At 30.7% G+C, this 25611-nt stretch overlaps 3 protein-coding genes across 4 annotated transcripts in view; 2 read left to right on the forward strand and 1 right to left on the reverse strand.

The window, feature by feature from the left end:
• LOC107441884 (cytoplasmic aconitate hydratase) overlaps nt 1–3413 on the forward strand; it is a 42986-nt gene extending 39573 nt beyond the window's left edge. For both annotated transcript variants that reach the window (XM_043048362.2, XM_016055283.3), the window contains 2 exons: nt 412–597; nt 2387–3413. In XM_043048362.2, coding sequence (XP_042904296.1) covers nt 412–597; nt 2387–2506 — 306 coding nt within the window. In that variant the 3' untranslated portion in view covers nt 2507–3413. The remainder of the gene's footprint in view (nt 1–411; nt 598–2386) is intronic.
• Nucleotides 1–25611, forward strand: part of LOC107441879 (Talin_middle and talin-RS domain-containing protein rhea) — a 407839-nt gene that overhangs the window by 159279 nt on the left and 222949 nt on the right. The window lies entirely within an intron of this gene.
• LOC107441885 (apolipoprotein D) lies at nt 4678–12728 on the reverse strand. Its single transcript, XM_043048363.2, has 5 exons — nt 12541–12728; nt 11126–11253; nt 7270–7355; nt 5854–5949; nt 4678–4886 (listed from the first exon to the last, which is right to left on the reverse strand). Exons 1-5 carry the CDS (start codon nt 12664–12666, stop codon nt 4753–4755), a joined length of 570 nt encoding a protein of 189 aa, XP_042904297.1. The 5' UTR covers nt 12667–12728; the 3' UTR covers nt 4678–4752.

The raw sequence follows: 25611 nt of genomic DNA on the forward strand, positions 1-25611 counted from the left end.
TCTTGATCAATATATAAAAAATGGAATCAATGGAAAATGGTTTATCTAAGGGACAAAATAAAAATATATTATCTTAACTATTTTGCAAATTTAATGTCTCTAAAGCAAAGTTAATAATTTTTTTCTTGTAAATAACAAATGTTTAGTTTCCTTATATTTGTGTTTTATTGTATTTGAATTAAAACATTGTTTTCAGACCATTAATATCCTAGAATTACATTGCCATTAATACTAGGTAATGATCTATATAAAGTAAAATTTTATATCATGCAAATACTTTTTTAACGTTTGCATTATAACAATATTCTATAATATTTTTGCCGTTTAAAAAAAAATAAATATTTTTGGCGATAGTATCTATTATAATACATTCTTTAAGAAATGAAAGTAAACAATTTTTTTTCCTTGTAGGGTGTTCGGGCAGTTATTGCTGAAAGTTTTGAACGTATCCATCGTAGTAACTTGGTTGGCATGGGATTAATTCCATTACAGTTTCTTCCTGAGCAGAATGCTGAAAGTCTTGGCCTTACTGGTTTAGAAAAATATACAATAAATGTGCCTAAACACCTTGTGCCAGGACAAAAGACCACAGTGCACGTAAGTACAATATTTCTTTGTAATGTGGATTGATATGATGACTAAATTGTGTGCTGTGTTTATGTGGATAAATTTGACACTTATTTGTGCTTATTAACACTGGGTGATTTATAAACAAGTATACAGTTTCAATGTTATGTACTATAAATCAAGAGCAATATGAGATATTTTATGTTATGTTACAAAAGAATTGTATTTCATTATTTTTAAATTTTGTTCGAGATAGTCACAGATGTTTTATGTGTGACCCTTTAGTCACACGACGCACATCAAACCAGTTTTTCATTTCCGCCATTGTTGAAAATGGCGATTTTGCCAATCGATTAGTTTTCACTGAGAAAACAACGTCAGTGGGTAGGTAAACGAGCAAAATTTTATCTTTCAGGAAAACAGAGAATCTCAAATTTACTGAGCAACATGTACAAGATTCTCCTTAGTTAAATGTGTTCCATGCAGTGCCCAGAAAGAAAGTGTTCGGCCTTTACTTCTTTTCAAGAGTAAACTGTCGCAGAAGTCGCTTTTTTATTTATTTGTTAGCTCTTTTTTTTATGCCATTGGCATCTTCGTTCTCCAGTCTGATAGTGCACCACCATGTTAGTTGGATTGTGTGCGAGATAACCTTTATGAATATCTCCCTCACCAATAGATTGGACGAGCCGCAGATTACTACATGCTACTTACCACCAAGGTCACCCATAAGTCCTGTCCAAACACCTTGTGATTTCTTCTTGGGTAGGGGGTATGTAAAAAGCAAGCATTTGTCCTCACCCTTACTCTTAATCTTCAACTTTTTGCAGACCTGAAACAGCTTATCTCTGCTACTATCGGTGGACTCTATTTCGATGGAACTTTTGGTGGAAATGAATTACCGACTTAATGTGTGTGGTGTAACTAATAGGTCACTCACAGAACGTTTGTGACTCTCTCTAACAGAGCTTAAAATAATCCCATACAATTCTGTTACAAGTAATACATAATATTTAACATTATTCTTAATTTATAGTGCATCAAAACTTAATCAATCACCCTGTATATTTTATATGATAGTTGTCATTAATACACTATTTACAAGTTTTAAACTGCAAAAATATTATCTTTTTTATTAAATTGTTAGTTTTTAAAGATATCAATTAAAGATCTTTTGAAAATATTGAGAAATGTTGTAATAGTAGTAATATTGTTTGTGATAAAAACAATATTACTATTATTTGTTTGTATGTGTTGTGAAAGTTTAATACTAAAGGCATAGTAAGACAAATCCCTGAGGTCTCTAATTTTGAAATGTCATTAAATCAAGATTAAATTCAGTTATTTGGAGCTAGCATATTAGCTATGCCTGAATTTGTGGTGGCTCCTGCAATAGAACGCTCGCCTCCCAATGACGTGACCTGGGTTCAAATCCTAGCGATGGCTGGTCCATATAAATTCCGCTCACAGCTCGCATCGACCACAGTACTGAAGTAAATAATTCTCAGTGGTAGATGGGTCGCAGGTTAAGAGTCCCCTTTCTGCCCTGCTAAACGTTAAAGGTTTTAATGGTTGTCCTCCACAAGGCAAAATTTTTCCCAATACCTGATCCGGGAGTTTTCTGGTATTCTGGATTGGGGTTCAAATTACTAGGCTACTGAGTTCAACATTGGTAGTCCTAAACTCGAAATTGGTTCAGTTGTTCAACAACCATTATAAAATATATAAAATAAAAATTTAGTTCTGTCTAAATATCACATACAAATATTTATTTTTTGTTTTTAAGTTGTTTGTTTCTCAAAATTTAAACCTTTTATTTCAGGTTGACGATGGACGGCAATTTGAAGTCATCGTAAGATTTGATACTGAAGTCGAACTGGCTTATTTCCGTAATGGTGGCATCTTACAGTACATGATTCGCCAATTACTAAAATCAGCGTAATTAATGTCAAATTTGGTTTAATACTCTTTATTTTAATATATTGGGGTTTAGGTTAATATATATACAAAAAAATAAAACACTTATTTCTCTTGGTTATTTATTATTGATGCATTAAATTCATGTTTTTTTCCCAATTATCGATAAAAAAATTTTGTGTGTTAAAATTTCTCAAATTTTTTAACATTGGTTTTGATTTATTATTTGAAATTGCTTTACATTCAGGTCAAAAGGACTTAAAGCATTGCATGTTAAATTCCTTTATACATATGTACGAACAATCTATAATCTGTTCTTAATGAATTGTTTGATTTGTAGGAACAATGAAATTAATATTTAAAATATTCGTTATTATATTTAGTTTTATTTAAAGATTTTCAGTTGTATTAATCATTATTTGTAAGCCATATTTTATTTTGAATGTTTCAGACTATGAAATGTTTTCTTGTACACATGAAATATTTTGAATTAAATATATGTTAAAGAATAAACTGCCATTGATTTATTTATTGAAGTGTTTATTTAATATGAATATCCCTGTTCAACTTTGGTTGAAATAAATAAATTTTTTCACCAAATGCCCTCTTCAAAATTCATATGTGTTTAAAAGTCACAATTTTAGAACTATTAAAATATATTTATTTAGATTTAAAGTAAGCTATATTTGTTACAAAATAATAATTTATGTAAGTTGTGTATTTGTTGTGCTTGTGATTTTATATTTTATAAATGTTCTCATGACTATTTTGTTGTGATTATTTTAAGATGTAGAAAATTTAGATGAATTTTGAGAATACAGATTATATTTTTATTTTGACCTACATGTGACATTAAAAATATTATTTGTTATAAAAACAAATTTAAAAAATGTGTACAAAAAACAGATCAGCATTAAATATGATTTTCTATATGTTGCATTTTTCTTCTTATTTTTAATAGCACACAGTGCTAGATACCATATAAACGATAATAACATTTTTAGCAGCTTATTGTACTGTTTTTTCGTCATAAAATATTTATCAGTTAATACTTTTTATTTTAAACTTATCTAAAATTCCTGCTGGTTTAGCGTGGAGTTTAGAAGTAAATTATTAAAACCTATACCATATATTTTTTTTAGGTATAATCGATTAGAAATGAAGCATAGATCAATAAACCAAAATTATTTATCAATTACCAAAATTAGGCTATTTAGAAAAAGGATAACTATAGTATAGTTACTTGTGTGATGAAAAAGATTCATACTCTTTTCACTCGCTAGATGGCAATACTTATCCAAGGAAAGATAATAGAATGACATCGTAATTCAGGGACCAATCACAAAAGTAATACCTTTTTGATTTCCTGTACCTATGGAGCTAGATTTTGTAATTAGTGTTATTTTGAAATATTGACAAAACTGCTCAAGAAATTTAATTCTCTCTGTTAACTTTTGTGTCAACTCCACTGGAATCTTGCACAATGATGCTAAACCACACACAGTTTAAGCAATAAAAAATTTGTTCAGAATTAGTAATGGAAAGTTTAAAACCACTTACTCTTTATTCCATGTAATTTCCACATGAACAATAAACTATAAACACACCACAGGGACATAGGTTTGAAAGGGATTACAAAATCATGGTGTGCAATATAGTGAAAAAATTACTGGTATTTTTTTTTGTGAACATTATATCTCATAAATTTTTTTAATAAGTAAGTATGAATATTTTATTTTCTGAAAAAAATTTATTTCGCGCTTGTTTCTTAAAATTTTTCTTCTTTCGTTTAAAATGAACCTTGTAATATTTACGCTATTTTGAGAAATGCATCAAAAGAAATTCCTTTTATTAATAATCTCACAATTTTTTATATAGTTTGACATTTTTGAAAAAGTGGGCACAGTTAAAAATACCACAATATTAGTGACAAACTGTTCCATTTTTCCTTTATAGTGTGCATGCATGACAGATCTAAATAGCTTCCTATCGTTTTTAGAAGCATGGCATCGGCGGATGTTGTTACAATGGGATCACATTGGTGTCATATTGTCGATAAAAGTTCATCATTATGCTTCATTAAATAAATTTTATGAAGTTGCCGTTTACTCATTATTGATTGTACTTCATAAATAAGTTGTTTTTCTTATAATGTATTGCAGACTGAATAAAAAATAAATGAAGTAAACCTCAACATGGTTTAGTTTTACATTTTATTTATAACTTTCAATAAAGAATAAAATATATACAACTTAAAAATAGCTTTAAAAATTAATGGCCATAACAATCTTGCACTGTTGGAAACAAGCCTTCTCGACTTACAGAATTCCTATCCATTACATCATATGCCACACTTTTTGTTTTGTCATCCAGCACTGGTGTTCGAGACAGTATCCATAAAAATTCTGCAAAATAATGTATATAATAATATGTAGTAATGAAGCAATATGTCATCAAAATCAACCACACTATTTATAAACATATTTTTTATTCAGTATGCATCTCCACAATTTTGTATCAATTTGAACAATTATAAATTTTTTCAAATGGCAGGCACTGAACTTTATTCTTCGCCTAAGAAGATGCCGGGATTGTTACTCATTTTACGTTACCCAACGTAACATTATTAAAAGAATTTGTTTACTACTACTCATTAATAAACAGATATATGAAATGTTAGATAGTCCGATGTTCATGTGCCCCGAAATTCTGATTGAAGTTGCATCAAAACTCTATTCACTTGAGAAGTTTCTGCTTTATTACATTACCACTTAAGAAAATACTTTAAATCAACCTCAAATTTTGGAAGGTATGTTTACTGCAGGATGATGTGATTGTATTTGGTAAATAACTATTTTATTTATATTATATCAAGCTATGTACAAACCAAATTTCATTAAAATGTGCCCAATAATTCTCTTCATTTTGAATACCAGGTAGCCGAGTGGTTAGCGTGCCTGACTGAGGAGCCGATGATCGCGGGTTCGAATCCTGCTCAGGGCTTGGATGTTTCTTGTTGTGAATGTGACCCGCCCTATAAACGGGTTTGTGGTTGTGTGACGTGGGTGACGCTGCTCCACCGCCTAGGCTTCGCCACAGGTGCCCACTGGGTAACGAGAAGAGAGTAGCAGTTCTGGCATTTTCTGAGGCCAATGGGTCTTTCGTCCCAAGTGCCCGCCATTTAAAAAAAAAATAATGAAAAATGCCAGAATAATTCAAGTAAATAATAGTATTGATTATGATCGTAAAGTGTAAATCTTGTATTGCAAATACGAGAATTTCATTTGTGAAGGAACATATTACAAACTTACTTAGAAATGAACTAGTATTTTATTTCAATTATAATGTAAAAGAGATAAATATAAACAGTACCTGCTTTGAACATGTGTTCGATGCTGGAACAAGCATAGACAACTGAGTATTTTTCGTAATCTGTATCAAGTACCCAATAATTGCCAGGTTTAGGGCCTAAAAAAATAATACAATACTTCGTTATTTCAGGACCTAGTTTTAAGTTCTCAACTTATAGAGATGTCTAAGCTGACGTCATTTTACTTCCCAAGTAAAAATTCTTTATGGTCCTATCAGACCATTTTGATGGTTCATGTTGGTTTCAGTGCGATCCATAATGGCCCAACATCATTTGATGGTCATCATCATCTAACATTTTCCATTATGCGTTCCATCATGGTTTTTGATATGCCAACAAACTTCCATCATTCTATGATGGAAAATGTAATTTATTACTATGATGGTTAACCAACAAGAGGAGTTGGATTCTCACGGACCAACAATCCGTGATGGCCTGATGGGTCCAACTATACATTTCCACGATGGTTTAATGGGAATTTTTGTTAATTCTCAAGAATATACCTTCAAAACAATTTGGCTTCTTTCTTATGCTGGATTATCATGAATCAGTCCGAAATCCTACATTGGGAGATGGTGGTTCACGATCGTTCCAACATTTGATTTCTAAGAAACTATGATGGAAATTTCTGATGACTCAACATTAACAAACCATCAAAACAAGTTGCTATTCTTATGTTGGACCATCATTAACCTGTCCGAATTCTTACATTGGGGTGATGGTTTCTTATGTTGGTTACGATCAAGATTTTGTTGGTCCATCAATAGAAAACCATCAAAAATTTTGACTTTGGTTTGTTATCCACTGGAAAATCATCAGTTACAGATAGCAACCAATAGGAATACTGCCGTGCAGTTAAAAAACCAAAGTAAGCGACAAAAAATTCAAAATAAGGGTTTTTATAAACGATGAAACCTCGGTTAAACGGACACTTTTGAGAGCAACCTCGGTTAAACGGACACTTTTGAGAGCGATAAAATTATCCGCTTACGAGAAATGTCCTTTTACGGGAAGGGTACACTAATAACAAAGTTTAACTCCGTAAATTACGTATTTTGTGTTATGCAATTTTAAAATTTCGTTTTTTTTAATCTTTTCCAAAATTAAACTGATTTCTTTATTAATAATAAATTTTGAAATTTCTATTTCAGTCAATTTTGATTTTTCAATTACTGTCACTTAATTAATAGATCTCATTAGTTAGCATATGTGAGGTTAATGCGTGAAAATCCAATCAGTAAAACAAAAGTTATTCAGAGTAACGTCTGTTGTATGTCTCACTGCACAGCATTGATTGATGTAAAAAACAACTTGACTTAGTCGATAGTTGCTTTCAATTGACAATTTTTTTTTGTTTTTAAAAGAGAAATATTGCAAAAAAAAAAATATTTATTGAACTGTTATTATAATTTACTTACTGGTATCAAATTGCACTTTCAATTTTGCAGGCACATTTTTATCGGGTATTGTAGCTTTTCCATTTATTGAAGTCCTTACTCCAGTACTAATTCAAAATAAAGATAAAATATGTTAATAAAGTAAAATTTTTTACGTTTTAAAACGTCAAGTAGACTAAAAATGGAAATTTTGTTTTATATTTATTTTTATCAAACTTTAAACAAAAATTATGGAGAATATCATTATTTGAATATATATATATTCAAATAATGATATTCTCCATATTTTTTTATAATATAAGTAGATACTTTTTTCTGCTTATATAATTTTTAAAATATAAGTAGAAAAAAAATTCTGCAGACAAGAATTGAGATTAGCATCGGCTCTAAAATATGGCCTAAAAATATACGTCGAAATTCTTTAGCATACATATCCTTATTTTTTATTTGATTATTTAATTTCTTTTGTTGTTGTTTCTATTGCCACTTGCCAATGCCAGCAAGCCTGCTTTGGAAAAGTAGCGAATTTAGGGCAGAAGGTGCGTTTCTTACTTTTCAGTCTCGAAATCTATGACCAAGAACATGATTTCAGTCACATACACGTCACTACCCGTTTCACAGGGCTGGCACATTCATTCTTTCACAGATCGTAATTTTGACCAGATCGATCAATCTAACCGAACGTTCCGAGAACGATCAATCTCCGAACCAGTACCCCAAGAGATTTTGTTTTGTTATGGGATCTTCTAGGACTTAGCGACCCCGACAGATTTAACTTGCACCAGTCACCATTTAATACACGGCGCTTCTTCGGCAGGTGGGATTCAAACTTTCGTTCTCACGAACACGAGTCTTACGTCATACCAACTAGACTATCCCAGCCCCATTTAATCTCTTAATTATACTAATAGCCTACATTGGAAAAAGTGTACAAAAAATTTCTGTGTTAGGATTGTAACGAGTCTTTTTATGCTACTGAATGCGGTGTCTCAATATTGGGAGCCGTAAAATTACTTCTGTTGCAATCTTTTCAAAGAAAGGCTTATTTCTCTACTATTTTCAGGGGACTGCGCATGCTTAAAATTTCATTTATTTATTTTTTTATGGCTTATTTTTCTATTACTTAAATAACATCGTTAACTAATGGATTATTGGCAACTGTCCGCTATTTATCTTTAAGAATGATTCGAGAACAATACTGCAACCACCCTGTCTGTGCACAACGCTCTGCAACCACTGTCCAGCCGTGAAGATACTTTATTCGGCTCTGAAATTACCGGGGACATTTTATTGCAGTAAATTCTGTACCATTAACTAGGGTTTTAGAAGCTCTTTCACCCGGAAAAGTAAAAAAACATAGTTTAAGTGCCTTACATTTGAAACAAAGCTTTAATTTTAAATTGTATATGCCAGCTTGAATTGTAGAGAATTATTTGGTCTTTGGAACAGACAAATAACTAAAATATTTTAAAAGTTATTAAACTCTTTTAAAAATCACCAATTTGGCGACATTTTTCCACCCAGTTGCAAATTCTTATGGACCCAGATAATGCAGCATTGGGGTAAGTTTCTAAATGTTAAAAGATTAGACCACAAACGTTTTTCACTTTCTCAAAACTGTAGGTTTTCTCCATATTGACGTTTTGCACCATTTTTAAAATAAACATAGAGGGCGCTGGCTAAAGATAGGCTAAACTTGACCTAATGGTCATGAGGGACTGCTGCTTGTTGTTGTTGTTAATTTAGGTCGCACTAGAGCTGCACAATGGGCTATTGGCGACGGTCTGGGAAACATCCCTGAGGATGATCCGAAGACATGCCATCACAATTTTNTTATACCTCGATTTTTTCTTAAGGGCTTATAAACCTCTGTCAAGTAGAAGGACAGATAGAACAATTTAGAGAGGGACATCATGAAGAATATATCCAGGGTCACGGTGGGATTCGAACCCGTCACTTCCTCGTTTCACACAGAGTGAGGCGGGTGATATCGCTTGGTCAGGGAGGCCCCGGAGTCACAGCATTTGCTAGCTATTTTCTTGTAAGCGCTGTGACTCCTTATTGATTTTGGTGCACGAACCTCTAACCTTCTCTTTCTCAATGAGGGAACCTTATCTCTTAGATACATAAGCTTGAAGGTTTATGTATCATAAATGTATTTTTATTATTTAAATATGTTGTCTTCTGTGATCGAAATGTTCATAATCCTTTAACAAACTGAAGGATAGATAGTTAATGTTTTATTTTATAATTTCATAACCGTCGTTGAACAGCCAACCAAATTTCAGTTTATGAACACCAATGTTCAACTCCGTAGCCTTGTAATTTTGAACCTAATTTCTAAAAGACAACCCTGGATCAGTATCCCCAGAGATATTGATTTGGTATGGGAACTTGGAGGGTTTTGTGTCCCCGTGAAATTTAATGCACACCAGTCATCATTTAATAGACAAGGATTCTTCGGTCGGTGGAATTCGAACTCCCGTTTTCACGAACACGAGTCCAACACCCTACCAACCAGGCTATACCTGGTCTAAGATAGTTTATTTTACAGGATTTCACATAGCTGAAAGATATATCCAGAATTACAGCGAGAATCAAACCCACTACCTGACACTTTATGGTGTTTGCGGCCAAAGTTTTTCAAGTATTAAGTTTAACGAATTAGTGCAAATTTTGCCTTTCCGTGAGTAATACGATTTTATTTGACTATTGATTTATTATGCTTTAGTTTTGGAGTTAACAACTTTCTAGTGTACTATTATACGTAAGTTTCTCTTTATACATCTTAATATCTTCTTTTATATAGTTTTAACTCGTTTAGTTTGCAATTTTTGTCAAAAACTGTTATGATTTGTGCAAGTTCCGCTTTTCTACCGACATTGTAACTTTTCATGCATAGTTTATGTGTTCAATTATATTAGGGTTTTATGACAATTATTCATACTCTTTTGTCGTATGTATTAAACTAATATTTTAACATGAAATTCTCAGAAGTTTCAACATGAAAGTTCTGAAGTTTTAACATGAAGTTTTACTACGTTCCTTTCTTAATATTTTTCTTCGTTTTAGAAATAAACCTTGTAATATTTATTATATTTTGAGTAATGCCTTTCATTATTAATATTAAGTTTATGTAATTGCTTAAGACTTTCAATTTTTGAAAAGGAAATATAAGAAATGTTATAACTGGCCAGTAGCAAAATTTCTAAATTTTGTTCTTTATTTTTTCACCCACGCTTATGTAAAAAGTCACAACAATCCTCCTTTTTTTAAGCTCTAACTATTTTACGTAGTAATCCAATTTTAGAAATAAATTCAAATAAAATATAGAACTTTACGTAAAACAAAATTTAAGTTTTAATTCACTTTAATTTATAACTTTTGAGTAAAAAGCTCTTTAGAAATCTTAAGCGTTTTCTTTTGTGGTACATACTCTTTACCTCTGAAACTCGGTAACGAAATTTTATCCAAATTTTTCATTCTCCAAATTTAAATTTCTTAGACAGACTTTTTTTTATTTAAAAATGTTTTGAAAATAAGAAAGTTTAGTGTTAGCATTGATCATACCCTCCCTCCCCCTTGTCACCAAAAATTTGTAAATCACAGACAATCTCCCTTCTCAGATGCTTAAGTAATAATTGAACGGGTGGCATTATTGATAATAATAATTGAATAATAATTGAATATTGAAATATTGAATATTGAAATATTGAATATTGAAATATTGAATATTGAAATATTGAAGTATTGAATATTGAAGTATTGAATATTGAAATATTGAAATTATTGAAATAAAATCTCAAACTTAAAAGAACTGTTTATTTATGATGAAAGATTCAAGCTGTTTATACAAACTATAGTAAAATAATCTTACTTTACGTTGACACCACTGTTGTTGACAGAAATGTAATCTCCTTCGTTTCTATAAATTGCCCAGTTGCATTTTAATCCATTCTCAAAAAAGGCAGGATTTTTTTCAAATTCATACCATTGACCTACATACTGTAAAAATTAAAAAAAAAGAATCCATTTTATTGTTTATGTAGTTTTGTGATTGAAGAGCTTGAAGCAATGTAATAAGCCAGGTTTTAATATAATTCAGAAAAGCGTTTTTGGTGAGAAGCACTACTAGTGAAATTCTGGAAACTCATATAAAACTGTCTAGGAACAATATTAAAGAACAATTTAATGTTTAAAAGAGAAAGTGTAGCTTATCATTATATTTAACTAAACCCCTTAAATTAAAATAACAGATAAATTAATTATCAATGCTCTTTGTGTGCATTACATGTGGGTTAAAAATAGAAATTCTGTTCATTTGCAGGTAGTTTAAATCGAAATAAAAATTGAAAAATAAATAACTAAATAAATCAAACATCAAAGACATTATTTAAAATTTTATAATTTGTATAACACAATTGGCAAGCGTGTACTTTTTTTTAACTTAAAACAGTGATCCAGAGATAAAAAATTCCGCTAAAATATTCGAAAGGAAGTGCGCACCAATCCCTTAAATTTTTTAAAAAGTAGTTTTATTAATTAATTTACAAAAATATATGTGATTCGTACATTTTATCACTTTTGGTAGTCATGGATATATTAATTTTCTCAGCATCAAGCGTATCTTAGAGCGAATTTGTCACCACTGTCACCACTTTTAATTTTAGAAAAAGTATTATAATTTTTTAAGCGAATTGTTCATCATTTCATTAAGTAAGAATTACAAATTTAAAAAATAGTCAATACTATTAACAATACTTTTATTAATACTTTTAACAATATCAATTATTACGGCTTACGTTTTTTTCACTGTTAAATAAAAAGGAACAAATGATAAAAATTTGAATTAAGCAAACCAACTCGTCTATCACGTATACAGAAACTATTTGTAAAGATAAAAATTCGGATAAAACAGACCAACTTGCATAGCACATACACAGAAACAAAATTATAAATGCTAAAAATTAGGATAAAATAGAGCAACCTGCCTAACAAATGTATCAAAATAAATTATAAAAATAAATAATAAAAATTAAAATATAGTAGACTAATTTGCCTATACAGAAAACAAATTACAAAACTGAAAACTAAGATAAAACAGACGGAAATGGTTAACAAATACTTACGATTAAATTGTAAAAGTGACTGATAAAAATTAGAATAAAACCTGGTATACCAAGTGCAAAACTTAAAAATAAGGCGAAACAAATCTACTTTTAAATTTAATGTAAAATACATAGGAACTCGCAGAAAAAGTAGATAGTAAAAATATCAGAAAATCGAACTGACCTTGCTAACGTCAAAATCCTTTTTAACGGTAACATCCGGGCATTCACCAGCGCTAATTCTTTGAGAAAAACCGACCGTCACAAACAACAAACAAACATACAAAACTAAATACAGAGATTTAAACATTTTTCTTTACTTAAAATTCTCAAGTAGGTCAATGTGAAAACTTTATTTCTCTTAAAGGTTTTATAGTAAAAAATCCTTTTACTGATAATTGTAGGAGTTTTATCAGTTGAGGAAAGTAAATAATCGCATAACACGTCCATTGTTTTCATTCTTCGATAAAGCTTTTGTTATGAAATGTAATTTTCTTGTCATAAATGTTTTCAACATGTTATATAAAGGTTTAATTATATAACAATTAGAGATATTTCACAATATTACTTACAGCCTAGAACGTTACGGTTTAGTTCATTATATAAGATTCAAGTATTCTTATTAAATGACATTTTGTAATTTGTTTTCTTCATTTAAATTCTAAAAACAATAAAAAGAAACATAAAATGTTATATAAATATCGAAAATGGCACGTGTTGGCGAAATTTTATCTACAAACAATGATTCAAAATTTTTGTTTATCCAAATCTTTAAAAAGCTTATAAAAATGCAAAATTCGATTTTTTTTTTTGTTGAGAAATTGAGATATTTACATTGTGAAAAACGAATAAAAATGTAAATTGTTGATAAAACTATGAAATGAACCATTTATCTCATATTACTTTAAATGTAAACAGAAGCAGAACAACATTTTTACTAAATTATGGTTTCACTAAAATCAAAAATGCTTTAGAATACATATAAAACACAACGGTTATGGCTTGAGGTAATATAATGGAAAACCGCACTTTTTTATACAATATTGTAAAGTGTTCTTGGTGAAAAACAAAGTAATGTATAGTACGTAAAAAAAAGAAAGAAAAAATACTACCCTGAATAACTTTGTCTCTAAGAGTTAGATCTTCACGTTCTAGGACTCAATCTTAATGGTTCGATAGGGTGACTTCCAATATGCTAAATAGTTAGTGCAGACGATAATTTTAAGATACGAAATCAGACACAAAAACGTACTTTCTCCGAATAAACTCCTGTTTTTTTCCTGCTGTGTCGCAATCTGGGAAATATAGTCCCAATAGTTTGATCAGGAGAATGGTCCAAAGCTTGGATCCCTTTATGTTAATTTTTTACTTTGTGTATTTCGCCACAGCTCAAGAATTTTTAAGTTAAAAATTTTTGCGCAAAATTGTAAAGTTCGTTTATTTAAGGATCAATCCATGCGAAAAATAATTTTTAGTTAATATTTATTGTTTATTATATTTAGTAATAGTCGAAAAAATTTTGTGAGGTAAGGTATACAATTTTTTTTAGCATCATTTTTAAAGAATGTAAGTTTAGATCGCAAAAGAACAAAATATGAGCGAAATCAGACAAATAGTTCCTGAGATAGAGATCTTAAAAATAAGTTTTTTTTTCCCTTTATTTTTGATCAGTGTTCCAATCATATAAAGAATTAAGAAAGATAATTTAGACAAAGAAACATGAGATTTGTAAAAACTTTTTAGATTATTTCTTTGTCTAAATTCTCTTTCTTAATTCTTTATTTATTAAGTGCGAATCCCGTTCACGTAATTAATAATTCAAATCCTCTCCTAAAAATAAATTAAAGAATGCATAATTATCATTTTAAGTTTTTCCCTTATGCAAGCGTGAGAACCTGAGAATTCCTTTGATCTATTTTATGAATGAATTACATTTAATAACGTTCCCCCTTTTTCATATGACTTGGTAAACGATAAGGAATATTTGTGAAACTTTTCTCTAACATAAAACAGTGGAACACGGCAATTTTAGTTTGATTTGGATTCTCACTTTCTTAGCAATGCTTAGTAAAATTTGAAAAAGTAGTAAAATTAAATAAAGAAATTTGTGTTCTCGCCCACCTATACTTACTTTGATTCCATATATGATATTTGAAAAATGAATTTTTTAACTGTACTGATGATACAAACAGTAAATTCAAAAATAACAATCAGTCAAATCACTTAATACTAAAAGCATGAAGGGATTGGAATTGGTTATCGAACCCAAACATAGGATTGATAATTACATGTTAAGCTTTGCATAAACTTTTAGATTTGTTAATGTTAGCTTAATGTCCCTTTTTTTCTTTTGTCATTTTTGCACTTAACATTATTTTGAGAAATAAAAATCTATGCTATCTTTCAACGATACAAATAGTTCTTAGAATCTAAGATAGATAAGATAATGAAAGTTCACTTGATGTCTTTTTCGTCTTTTGACCCTTTTGCATTTAATGATTCTTCTAATGATTTGTAGCAACAATACAGTTTCAAAATTAAAAAAATAGATACGTCAATGGCAGCTTATTTGATGTCAATTTTACTCCTTTTTCATTTAATAATACTTTTGAGAACTATGTTTTTATGAATCAAAGATATCAGATTATTATCAACGCTACAAACAGTTTCCAAAATCTGGGATAGATATATTAGTGCGAGCTCACTGTAGTTATTATTGAAGGGTTTTTTTGTCCCTTGAGCAAATAAATAAACAAATAAATAATTCATATCATATAATTTTATTTTTGAAAAATTTATTTCCATGTTTTGTGCCAACGATACGAACGTTTTCTGAAGATATGTTAATAAGAGCTCACTTTATGTCACTTTTGTCTTTTATCACTTTTGCACTTAATGTCACTTTTAAGAAACATATTTTCATGATACTAACGATACAAACCACCAACAATTCAAACAATTTTAAAAATCAAAAATACATACGTTAATGAAAGCTTACGCTGTACTAATTATTTGTTGAAGGGCCTTTTATCGCTTTTGTACTTAATTTTAATTTTTTGAGAAATGTTTTATTTTATTTATTTTAATTTTTTTTTTTTGTGTCAACGACTTAAGTAGTTTATTCAAGAATATCAGTCAGTGTAATTACTTAATTCTGAAGTATGAAGAGATTGTTCAAACCTAAATACAACTATTGAAATTCTAGAGCTGTTCTCGAGATATGAGGATGACTGGTTACCTTAAATTAATGTCACTTTGTAGAAATGTATTTTTATGATTTGTTGTATCAACCAGAGGTAAGAATGATAAGAACGGTTTCTGATATTGAACATAGATATGCGAATGAGAACTTTTGTCTCTTTTTGTACCAACGATAAGACAGTTTCAAATACCAAATATATATATGAATGAGATCTCACTTGAAGCCAGTTTTGTCCTTTTTGCACTTAATGTCACTTTTGAGAAACATATTTCTGCGAAACAGTTTCAAAATTCAAGAATAGATATGTGAATGAGATCTCACTTGACGTCAGTTTCGTTCTTTTTACACTTAATGTCACTTTTGAGAAACATATTTCTGCGAAACAGTTTCAAAATTCAAGAATAGATATGTGAATGAGATCTCACTTGACGTCAGTTTCGTTCTTTTTACACTTAATGTCACTTTTGAGAAACATATTTCTGCGAAACAGTTTCAAAATTCAAGAATAGATATGTGAATGAGATCTCACTTGACGTCAGTTTCGTTCTTTTTACACTTAATGTCTTATTGAGAAACATATTTCTACGAAACAGTTTCAAAATTGAAGAATAGATATGTGAATGAGATCTCACTTGACGTCAGTTTCGTTCTTTTTACACTTAATGTCACATTTGAGAAGCATATTTCTACGAAACAGGTTCAAAATTCAAGAATAAATATGTGAATGAGATCTCATTTGACGTCAGTTTCGTTCTTTTTACACCTAATGTCACTTTTGAGAAACATATTTCTGCGAAACAGTTTCAAAATTCAAGAAAAAATAAGTGAATGAGATCTCATTTGACGTCAGTTTCGTTCTTTTTACACTTAATGTCACTTTTGAGAAACATATTTCTGCGAAACAGTTTCAAAATTCAAGAATAAATATGTGAATCAGATCTCATTTGACGTCAGTTTCGTTCTTTTTACACTTAATGTCACTTTTGAGAAGCATATTTCTGCGAAACAGTTTCAAAATTGAAGAATAGATATGTGAATGAGATCTCACTTGACGTCAGTTTTGTCCTTTTTACACTTAATGTCACATTTGAGAAGCATATTTCTACGAAACAGGTTCAAAATTCAAGAATAAATATGTGAATGAGATCTCATTTGACGTCAGTTTCGTTCTTTTTACACTTAATGTAACTTTTGAGAAGCATATTTCTGCGAAACAGTTTCAAAATTCAAGAATAGATATGTGAATGAGGTCTCACTTGACGTCAGCTTTGTCTTTTTTATACTTAATGTCACTTTTGAGAAGCATATTTCTACGAAACAGTTTCAAAATTGAAGAATAGATATGTGAATAATATCTCACTTGACGTCAGTTTTGTCCTTTTTACACTTAATGTTACATTTGAGAAGCATATTTGTACGAAACAGTTTCAAAAATCAAGAATAAATATGTGAATCAGATCTCATTTGACGTCAGTTTCGTTCTTTATACACTTAATGTAGCTTTTGAGAAGCATATTTCTGCGAAACAGTTTCAAAATTCAAGAATAAATAAGTGAATGAGATCTCATTTGACGTCAGTTTCGTTCTTTTTACACTTAATGTCACTTTTGAGAAGCATATTTCTTCGAAACAGTTTCAAAATTCAAGAATAGATATGTGAATGAGATCTCTCTTGACGTCAGCTTTGTCTTTTTTACACTTAATGTCACTTTTGAGAAACATATTTCTACGAAACAGTTTCAAAATTGAAGAATAGATATGTGAATGAGATCTCACTTGACGTCAGTTTTGTCCTTTTTACACTTAATGTCACATTTGAGAAGCATATTTCTACGAAACAGGTTCAAAATTCAAGAATAAATATGTGAATGAGATCTCAATTGAAGTCAATTTTAGACCTTTTTGCACTTAATGTGACTTATAAGAAACCTATTTCTGCGAAATAGTTTTAAATTCCAAGAATAGTTTTGTGAACGAGAGCTCATTTGATAACAGTTTTGTCCTTTTTGCACTTAATATCACTATTAACAAACGTATTTCTAGGAAACAAACAGTTTCAAAATTCAAAAATATGTGAGTGAGAGCTCTCTTGATAATAGTTTTGTCTCTATAGCACTTAACGTCACGTTTTAAGAAACCAATGATACAAGCTATTTCAAAAATCAAAATTAAGTATGTGAATCAGAGCTCACACTGTATCTATTATTGAAGGGGCTTTTGTCACTTTTGCACTTAATTTCAATGCATTTTTATGAATTGTACCAACGTCACGAGAGAGTTAATTCAAAACTATCACTCAGTCTAATTACTTAACACAGAAGCATGAGAAGATTGTTTATCGAACCCAAATATAACATAATTAAATGCATGGGTAACTTTACACAAGCCTCTAGATATGTTAATGTGAGCCTTTTTCTCAAACAACCCCCTTTCCCCATTTATTCTTTCTTCCCCATGGATAATAACAATAACTATGGAAAGAAATTCAGCAACGTCCTCTTCCTACTCTATCTACTTTTCATCTTCATATTTGTCATACTTCCTTCCGCCCCTCCCAAACAGGGGGACGTAGGGGCGATCAAAATGGGGTCCTCAAATTTAATCGGGTAATGGGTGTGGGAGAAGAGAGTGAGTGGTACCCCCCTTTCATGTTTTTCGTTTAGTACCCTTCGTTTTGTATCTATTATTGGAGGGTCATAATAGTATTAAGTGTCATTTGGAACTCCGACGTATAGTACAGCACTTTGGAAAACAAAATAATATTTTGAGTTATGTGTTTGAGTATTTCAATTTAAAATAAAAGGACATTTTGGTCAGCAAATGACCACTGGCGATCAGTTTCAAAATGAAATATTTATAATTTGATTTAATAATTTATAAAATATAGCTGTAGTTTTATGTTGAGAATAAATGAACTATTGTTATGATTTATGAATTCGTTTGTCTGATGCTGCTTATAAAAATTATTCGGCATGTGGTTCTGAGAAAATAAATGACATTCAATTTAAGGAATTATAAATAAAGATTAAATCGCCGAACCCAGAAAGCTTTTAGGATATAGCCAGTAGTTGGATAACTCTGAAATAAATAAATTTTAACCAAGTTTTGAAATAAATTTTAAAATAGAAAAATAATAAAAACACCAGAGGAAGTAGCATTCCCATTATTTTCTAGAAGAATAATTCGAAGTAGTACTTTTGTTTATATCCCGGAAGGCTTCTAAATTGTTTACAGTCATTTCTAGTGATTAATTGGCCATCAATAAAACAATTTAAAAAGTTTTTAAAGCTACTAGTTCAGCTTTTTCTTTTTTTTTGAATAATTATTTATTATACGCATATTTTCTAATCCGGGCAGGATGGGGGGCAGGAATAGCCTGGCTGGTAGGACACTGGGCTCATGCCCAAGAGGTCGTGTGTTCGATCCTCACCGACGGAAGACTCCCCGTGTAGTAAATAGTTACTGATGCAAGTTAAATCTGTCGAGTCTCAAAATCCTCCATGTTCTCAACAAATCATACCTCTGGGGGTACTGATCCAGGAGTTCCTTGTCTTCTGGATTGGTTCAAAATTACAAGGCTACGGAGTTGAACATCAGTTGTCGTAAATCCAAAATTGGGTCAGCTGTTCAACGACGGTTATAAAATTATAAGAAAATCCTGACTGGCTGAGCCGTGATGGCTCAGGGGATAGAGCGTTCGCCTTCCAATGAGGTGAACCGGATTTGAATCCCAAAGATGGCTGGTAGATACGAATTCCGCTCCCGACTCGCACCTACCTCAGTGTTGACGCAAAATATCAGTGGTAGACGAATCGTAGGTTAGAGTTCCCTTGCGTTGCTTTGACCGTGGGAGTTTTTCGTGGTTTTTCACTCCATGTAACGCCAATGCGAATAAGATACATCAAAAAGTCCTTCATTGAAGCTAGTTTGTCTCAATAAATTATTTTGAAGTTCCCTTGTCTTCGGCGTTGGGTTCAAAATTACAAGGCTAGGGAGTACAACATGGATGGTCGTAAGCCTAAAAATCCGTTGGTAAAAATAATTGGCCTAAAAATAGGTAAAAATTAGATTATAGCCGTTTATAGAATAAAATATAAAATGTCTCAAGATTCGGACATTAGGAGCCCCACATTTTTTTTTAAAAAATCAGCTTATCTATATTTAAAAACAATAACAAAATGGGTAACACAAGATACGCATGAGTTTGAAAAAATTACTTGGAGATTGATCTACTGGTTCCTAAAATACGCTTTCAGAAAAATCAGTGTGACTTTAAAACTTTTCAATCATTCGAAGCTCCTTCAATTTTAATACGGTTCTAAATTGAACCATATTTTAGTTCAAGTTGAACCATAGAGTTCATCAAGTTCAAAAAGCATGATATTAGGATTCAGTTTGGCGCTGTATTAAAGTTACTAAAACTTGAAAAATTTCGACACTTTTTAGTATTTCTCAGTGTTTAGTGAGTCAGTTTGACATTCGAACATTATTGTGAAAAAAAAATCGCATTTATCAAAACATTAAAAAAAGTATATTCCAGTAGAATTTTTATAAAGTTCTTAGCAACATAAGCAGAGTTGTCTGAAAAATCACACACTATTCTGTTTCCCCCTGCCAGAAGCATCAGACAATAGAAGAGAAAGTTTTGATCGTTTGTCAGTGTTAGTAGGGGATCACGCTCCTCGCATCTTTTCATCCCCTACAGAGATGAGGATGACTCTCTTCCGCATCCCGGAATTTTCAACTTTCCGCAGCATTCACATCCATCAAGGGTAGAAGTTCCCCTTCCAAGAAAAGGACAGTTTTAGAAGAATAAAGGATGCTGGAAAGAAAGGGTTGAGAGAATGTTAAGGAAACGTTTATTGTTTGTAGTAAGAAAAAAGAGAATTTTGTTGATATTTGCTTTTACGCCAAACCTTGAAATTACTATTTAATCTTGTCTTATTTGTTTTGAGATTTTTTTTTGTTTAAAATAAGCACTTTGAAAAAGATTTAAAGGGAATGACAATGTAAATACCTTTTTGATGAAAACATATATTGCATATTTTAATTTTCTGTTCAGTAAATTCTGAAAAAAAAGTAGTGTTAATCACTTAGCTATTATTAATTTATAAGCAGGATTTGCTCCGATAGATAAAAATACAAATTTTCCTTTTAATTTAAATTAAATTTCAAACTACTTTTTAATTTCTTCAAAAATTCTAATTTGTAGACATGGTTAAGTATTTCGTGCAAACCATATATTGTGCTAATCTGCTAACTTTGTTTTCCTTAAGTTGCAGAAAAACCCCCAACATAATTAGTGGAAGGCATGTTGTTCATATTATGTGCAACCGTAGTAAATAATTTCGTGTAAACCAAATATTGTGCTAATCTGCTAACTTTGTTTTCTTTGTGTTGTTGCAGTACAAATCTAAAATAATAATGAATGGAAAACATACTGATCATATTATTTGCAACCGTGATAAATAATTTCGTGTGAACCAAATATTGTGCTAACCGGCTAACTTTGTTTTCTCTGTGTTGTTGCAGTACAAATCTATAATAATAATGAATGGAAAACATACTGATCATATTATTTGCAACAGTGATAAATAATTTCGTGTGAACCAACTATTGTGTTAACCAGCTAACTTTGTTTTCTTTGTGTTGTTGCAGTACAAATCTAAAATAATAATGAATGGAAAACATACTGTTCGCATTATGTCCAACCGTGATAAATAATTTCGTGTGAACCAACAATTGTGTTAACCAGCTAGCTTTGTTTTCTTTGTGTTGTTGCAGTACAAATCTAAAATAATAATGAATGGAAAACATACTGTTCATATTATTTGCAACCGTGATAAAGAATTTCGTGTGAACCAAATATTATGTTAACCTGCTAACTTTGTTTTCTTTGTGTTGTTGCAGTAAAAAACCAAAATAATAATGAATGGAAAACATGCTGTTCATATTATTTGCAATCGACAAGATGTAGTAAGTTTAATAGATGTAGCTTCCATTTTAATTTTACGAAGTCATTCTCTAAGTTCCGCTTTAATTATTAATTATTTTTAGTAATTATGAAGTCATAAAAGCATCTACACATTCAATTTTTTTCAAACCTTGGGAGCTTTGTATGTTTAAATCCACGTGATTTGTCAAATGGTTACATTTGTTTTTCAAGAAAAATAGAGGCGCATGCATTTTTAGGACACTAAAATTATTATGAAACCGTAACTTCAGATTCACAGTTTTTGATAAACTTATTTCAAATCAAATGTTTTCGAAATTATTCATTTTAAAATTTGTTTTCACAAAGTTGTAGGAAATTTGTTGCTTTTACTCTAGTTGTTGCTAGTTGTTGTTTACTAGTTGTTGCTTTCTTACTTTTAATCACACAAAAAAATTATAAACCCATTATAGAAGTTGTTGTTTTTGTGTCCATGGATTTTTCAAAGAACATCAAAAGTCTGTATGATTTAAACCGTCAGCTTCGGTGCCTCTTGACTATAGAGAACAGAACTTAGGTTGCTCCCTAGTGGCACCATTCCCAATTTCAGAACATGTGGTGTGAGTGCTGGGCACTCGAAAATGTGTCTCTGTGTTAACATGACAACGCGGCAGTTTCTGTTGGGAGCATATGTCCTGGTCTTGTCCGGGAGAATCTTCATCCCTCCGAAATGATTGGTTCTAAATCTTGCTGTAACTGATGTCCAATTTCTGAGGCAGTTGAAGTCGTATAGAAGTAAAACAATGTAATTAACATGTAGGGTTGATCGCTTCGGTACTATGATGAGCACTACCATAAATGAAAATAAAGAGAAAATAATCGAAACACTAGAGGAAGTAGTATTCCCATTACTTTCTGGAAGAATGCCTTAAAGTAGTATTTTTGCTTTCTTTTTTCCAGAAGACTACCAAATCATATGCGATCACTTCTAGTGATTAACTGGCTATCAATAAAACAATCAAAAAAGGATTTTTTATAGGTATTGGGACATCTTTTTTTTAATAATTATTTATTATAAGTATCTTATTTAATCCGGAATGGCTCAGAGAATAGAGTGCTTTCCATCTAATGAGGCAACATAGCTTCACATCCCAGCGAAGGGTCTGGTCAATTCGTATACTGCTTACGGCTCGCATCGACCGCATGGTGCTGGCGAAAAATATCAACAGTAATTTTTGGGTCATGGGTTAGAGTACTCTTGTCATCGAGCTAACCATGAGAGGTTTTTCTCACCGTGTAATGAAAAATTAATTCTACTCAAATAGAGAGTTAATCCCTATATTTGGGTTTCCTATTACTGTCTTGCTAACTTAAGAGGCAAATTCGATATTGATGGGTTTTGATCTATAATAAAATAAAACATTTTATTCGGAATGATATATAGTGTGATGCTACTTAAAGTGTATGTAACTACAGGATTTAAAAGTTCAAAATTGTTTAAATTATATGTGCTTTAGTTATAAATTGCATTATCACAACCAAATCATTCATTGGATACACTTGCTCATTGAACTTATATGATTTCTAATCTCTTTCTGCATCAAGGGGTTCAACTGATGCATTGATGACTCGACTCATATAATTGTTGAAAGACATTACAAATCTGCTGAAACATTTCGGCAGCGTCTGGAATGCAGCAGTTTACTAAATCACATGGATTCGATACCTAAGTTTGTTCTAATTACACCAATAATACAACGCAGAAGTTAAAACCTTGTCTCCACATAACGCGCCGCCAAGACTTTCGCCAAATTAACATACACTTACTCAAAGTGATTCTTCATATCTCATTACCCCGAGTTATCCGGCCAACTAATTATTGGATGTCCCCAGGAGACACCCGAATCCTTCACTGTCACCAAGACCATACTCTGTTGGCCAACTGGCCATGAAGAGAATAATGGCCAAACACAATTGTGATGAGGGATCAACCAAGCGCGCCTGAATCGTCCCCCAAGCCTTGTTATTTAATAGATCGTGTTTTACGACAGTGCTTTTGTTTAACTGGGGGTGGAGAGTCATGTGACAACAATACAGTCACTTCGTACTAGGGAGCCATAAATGAATTAGTTTTGCAAGGGGGGGGGTTGCAGAGATTGTGCTTTGGAGATTGTGCACTGAGATTGAAACAGAACTTGGAGATACATTCTGAAATTGGGTGACTGTCATAAGATGAGTAAGAATTGATATTCTAATAAGGAGGGTTCCTTTGGCTTTTTAAGTGTTTTTTGGAGGGTCAATGAAAGTAGATTCATACCCAAAGATCTGGCGAGAGATTTCGCCTTAGTTTGGTTTTAAAGTTATGAGATATTTTGGAACACGTATTGGCTTTGCTTTTATAACTTTGTTTCAAAGTTGTTACAGTTTTTATTGCTCTACTTTCATTTTTTTAGTAATATTATCATTCTTATGAAACTATTTAAACATTTCTAAAATTTTTTATTGTAATAATTCTTGCATAAAATAACTTCATTGTATGAGAGGGAAAATATATCTGAAGTGGTAATTAAATTTTATAGTTTCTACTCTTATATTTTACTATCAAACGATTGTGTACATTTATTATGAAAAATCGAATATTTTGTTTTATAAACCCTTAAAAAGCTCTTTATTTAATTTTTACCAAAACCAACTAACGAAAAACATCTAATTAATCATTGCATTAGCCCAACCTAATCACAAGAAGAAGTTTATATCTGAAAAATAGCGATAAATGATAGTTATATGTAATAGCTATGTATAAAAAAAGTGATAGTACACATTTGTTTACATCAAATCGATATTTTTTTTTGTCTCTTACTTATGACTTAAATTTTAAAGTAGCGTGCTTTGAATTCAAATCCAAGCATAAATATGCATATTAATAATATATTATGTTAGAACTATCATGTTTCTGAAAAATAAAACTTAATAACGTAGCACTTATGCTATATTTTTCTCTTTTATCGGAAATGAAAAATACCTGTTGACACATTTTTATCAAGCGTCTTTCTATAAGAACAGTTCCATTTAAAAAGAAATGAAAAAAAAATGGTAGCAAAAGTATTTTATTATTAGTATTAATTTTTCAGAAACAAAAGAATTCTGTCAACCAATATATTATCTGTGTATTTATATGAAGAATTGAAGTCAAGGCGTATTGGTTTGTTTAAATTAAAGTAGTAGGTAACAAAAAAAGTTTCACTTNAAAAAAAAAAAAAAAAAAAAAAAAAAAAAAAAAAAAAAAAAAAAAAAAAAATACAGCCACTTTTTTTAAAAAAGAAAACTTTTATATATCTCCTTTTCTTATATCATAACAGTTTATTATTATTTTATTTGTGACTAGAATAATAATGAAGGAAGTTCAACGTCTTGTACTAAAGGTACAATGTTTTGAGCTATCCATTACATTTTAAGCAACCTACTCAACCATACTTGAGAAGAACTTTTCATTTTACACGCCTTCAAAATGTTTTATACTCCAGTATCAAGCCAAAAATTAAAACGAATAAAGGATAAAACTGGTTATAAAACCATTTCAAATAATAGCTGGTGTTCAGGAGGAGTAAAATAAGCTCTTATGTAAACTATTCATCCTCTAACCCTTTCTAAGGCCGTGGTAAGAATACTTACCAGCAATTTTTAAGGTCCATAACTTTTTTACCACTTTTAATTTAGGTTTCCATTTGTTAATAAGTTCAGCTTTCTTGAAGTGTGTTTGAATAAAATAGGCAACCATTTTTTAGTATAAAGAAAACTTATAAAAAGTTATAAAATGCATAATTCCTTCTGTAGCATTTATAAAACTAATTTCATAAATAACGAAAAATAAAAGTCAATAAGTTCCTAGTAGGTCGTGGTAAATATACTCTACAANAACTAACAGTAGATGGTTCACTTCAGAACATATCAAATTTTCATGCCATTTGAATGATTTTTCGCAGTTCTATGAACATTTGAATTTAGGCCTTTTCTTTGCAGATTTAAAAATTTTCGCAAACTTTTGACCGGTAGTGTACTTACCACCAAAAAAAGGCATTAAAATTTAAATAATTTTTTTTATGCTAAATGAGTTTTTCATT

The sequence above is a fragment of the Parasteatoda tepidariorum genome, chromosome 9 (genome assembly GCF_043381705.1).
Source record: "Parasteatoda tepidariorum isolate YZ-2023 chromosome 9, CAS_Ptep_4.0, whole genome shotgun sequence".
NCBI lineage: Eukaryota > Metazoa > Arthropoda > Arachnida > Araneae > Theridiidae > Parasteatoda > Parasteatoda tepidariorum.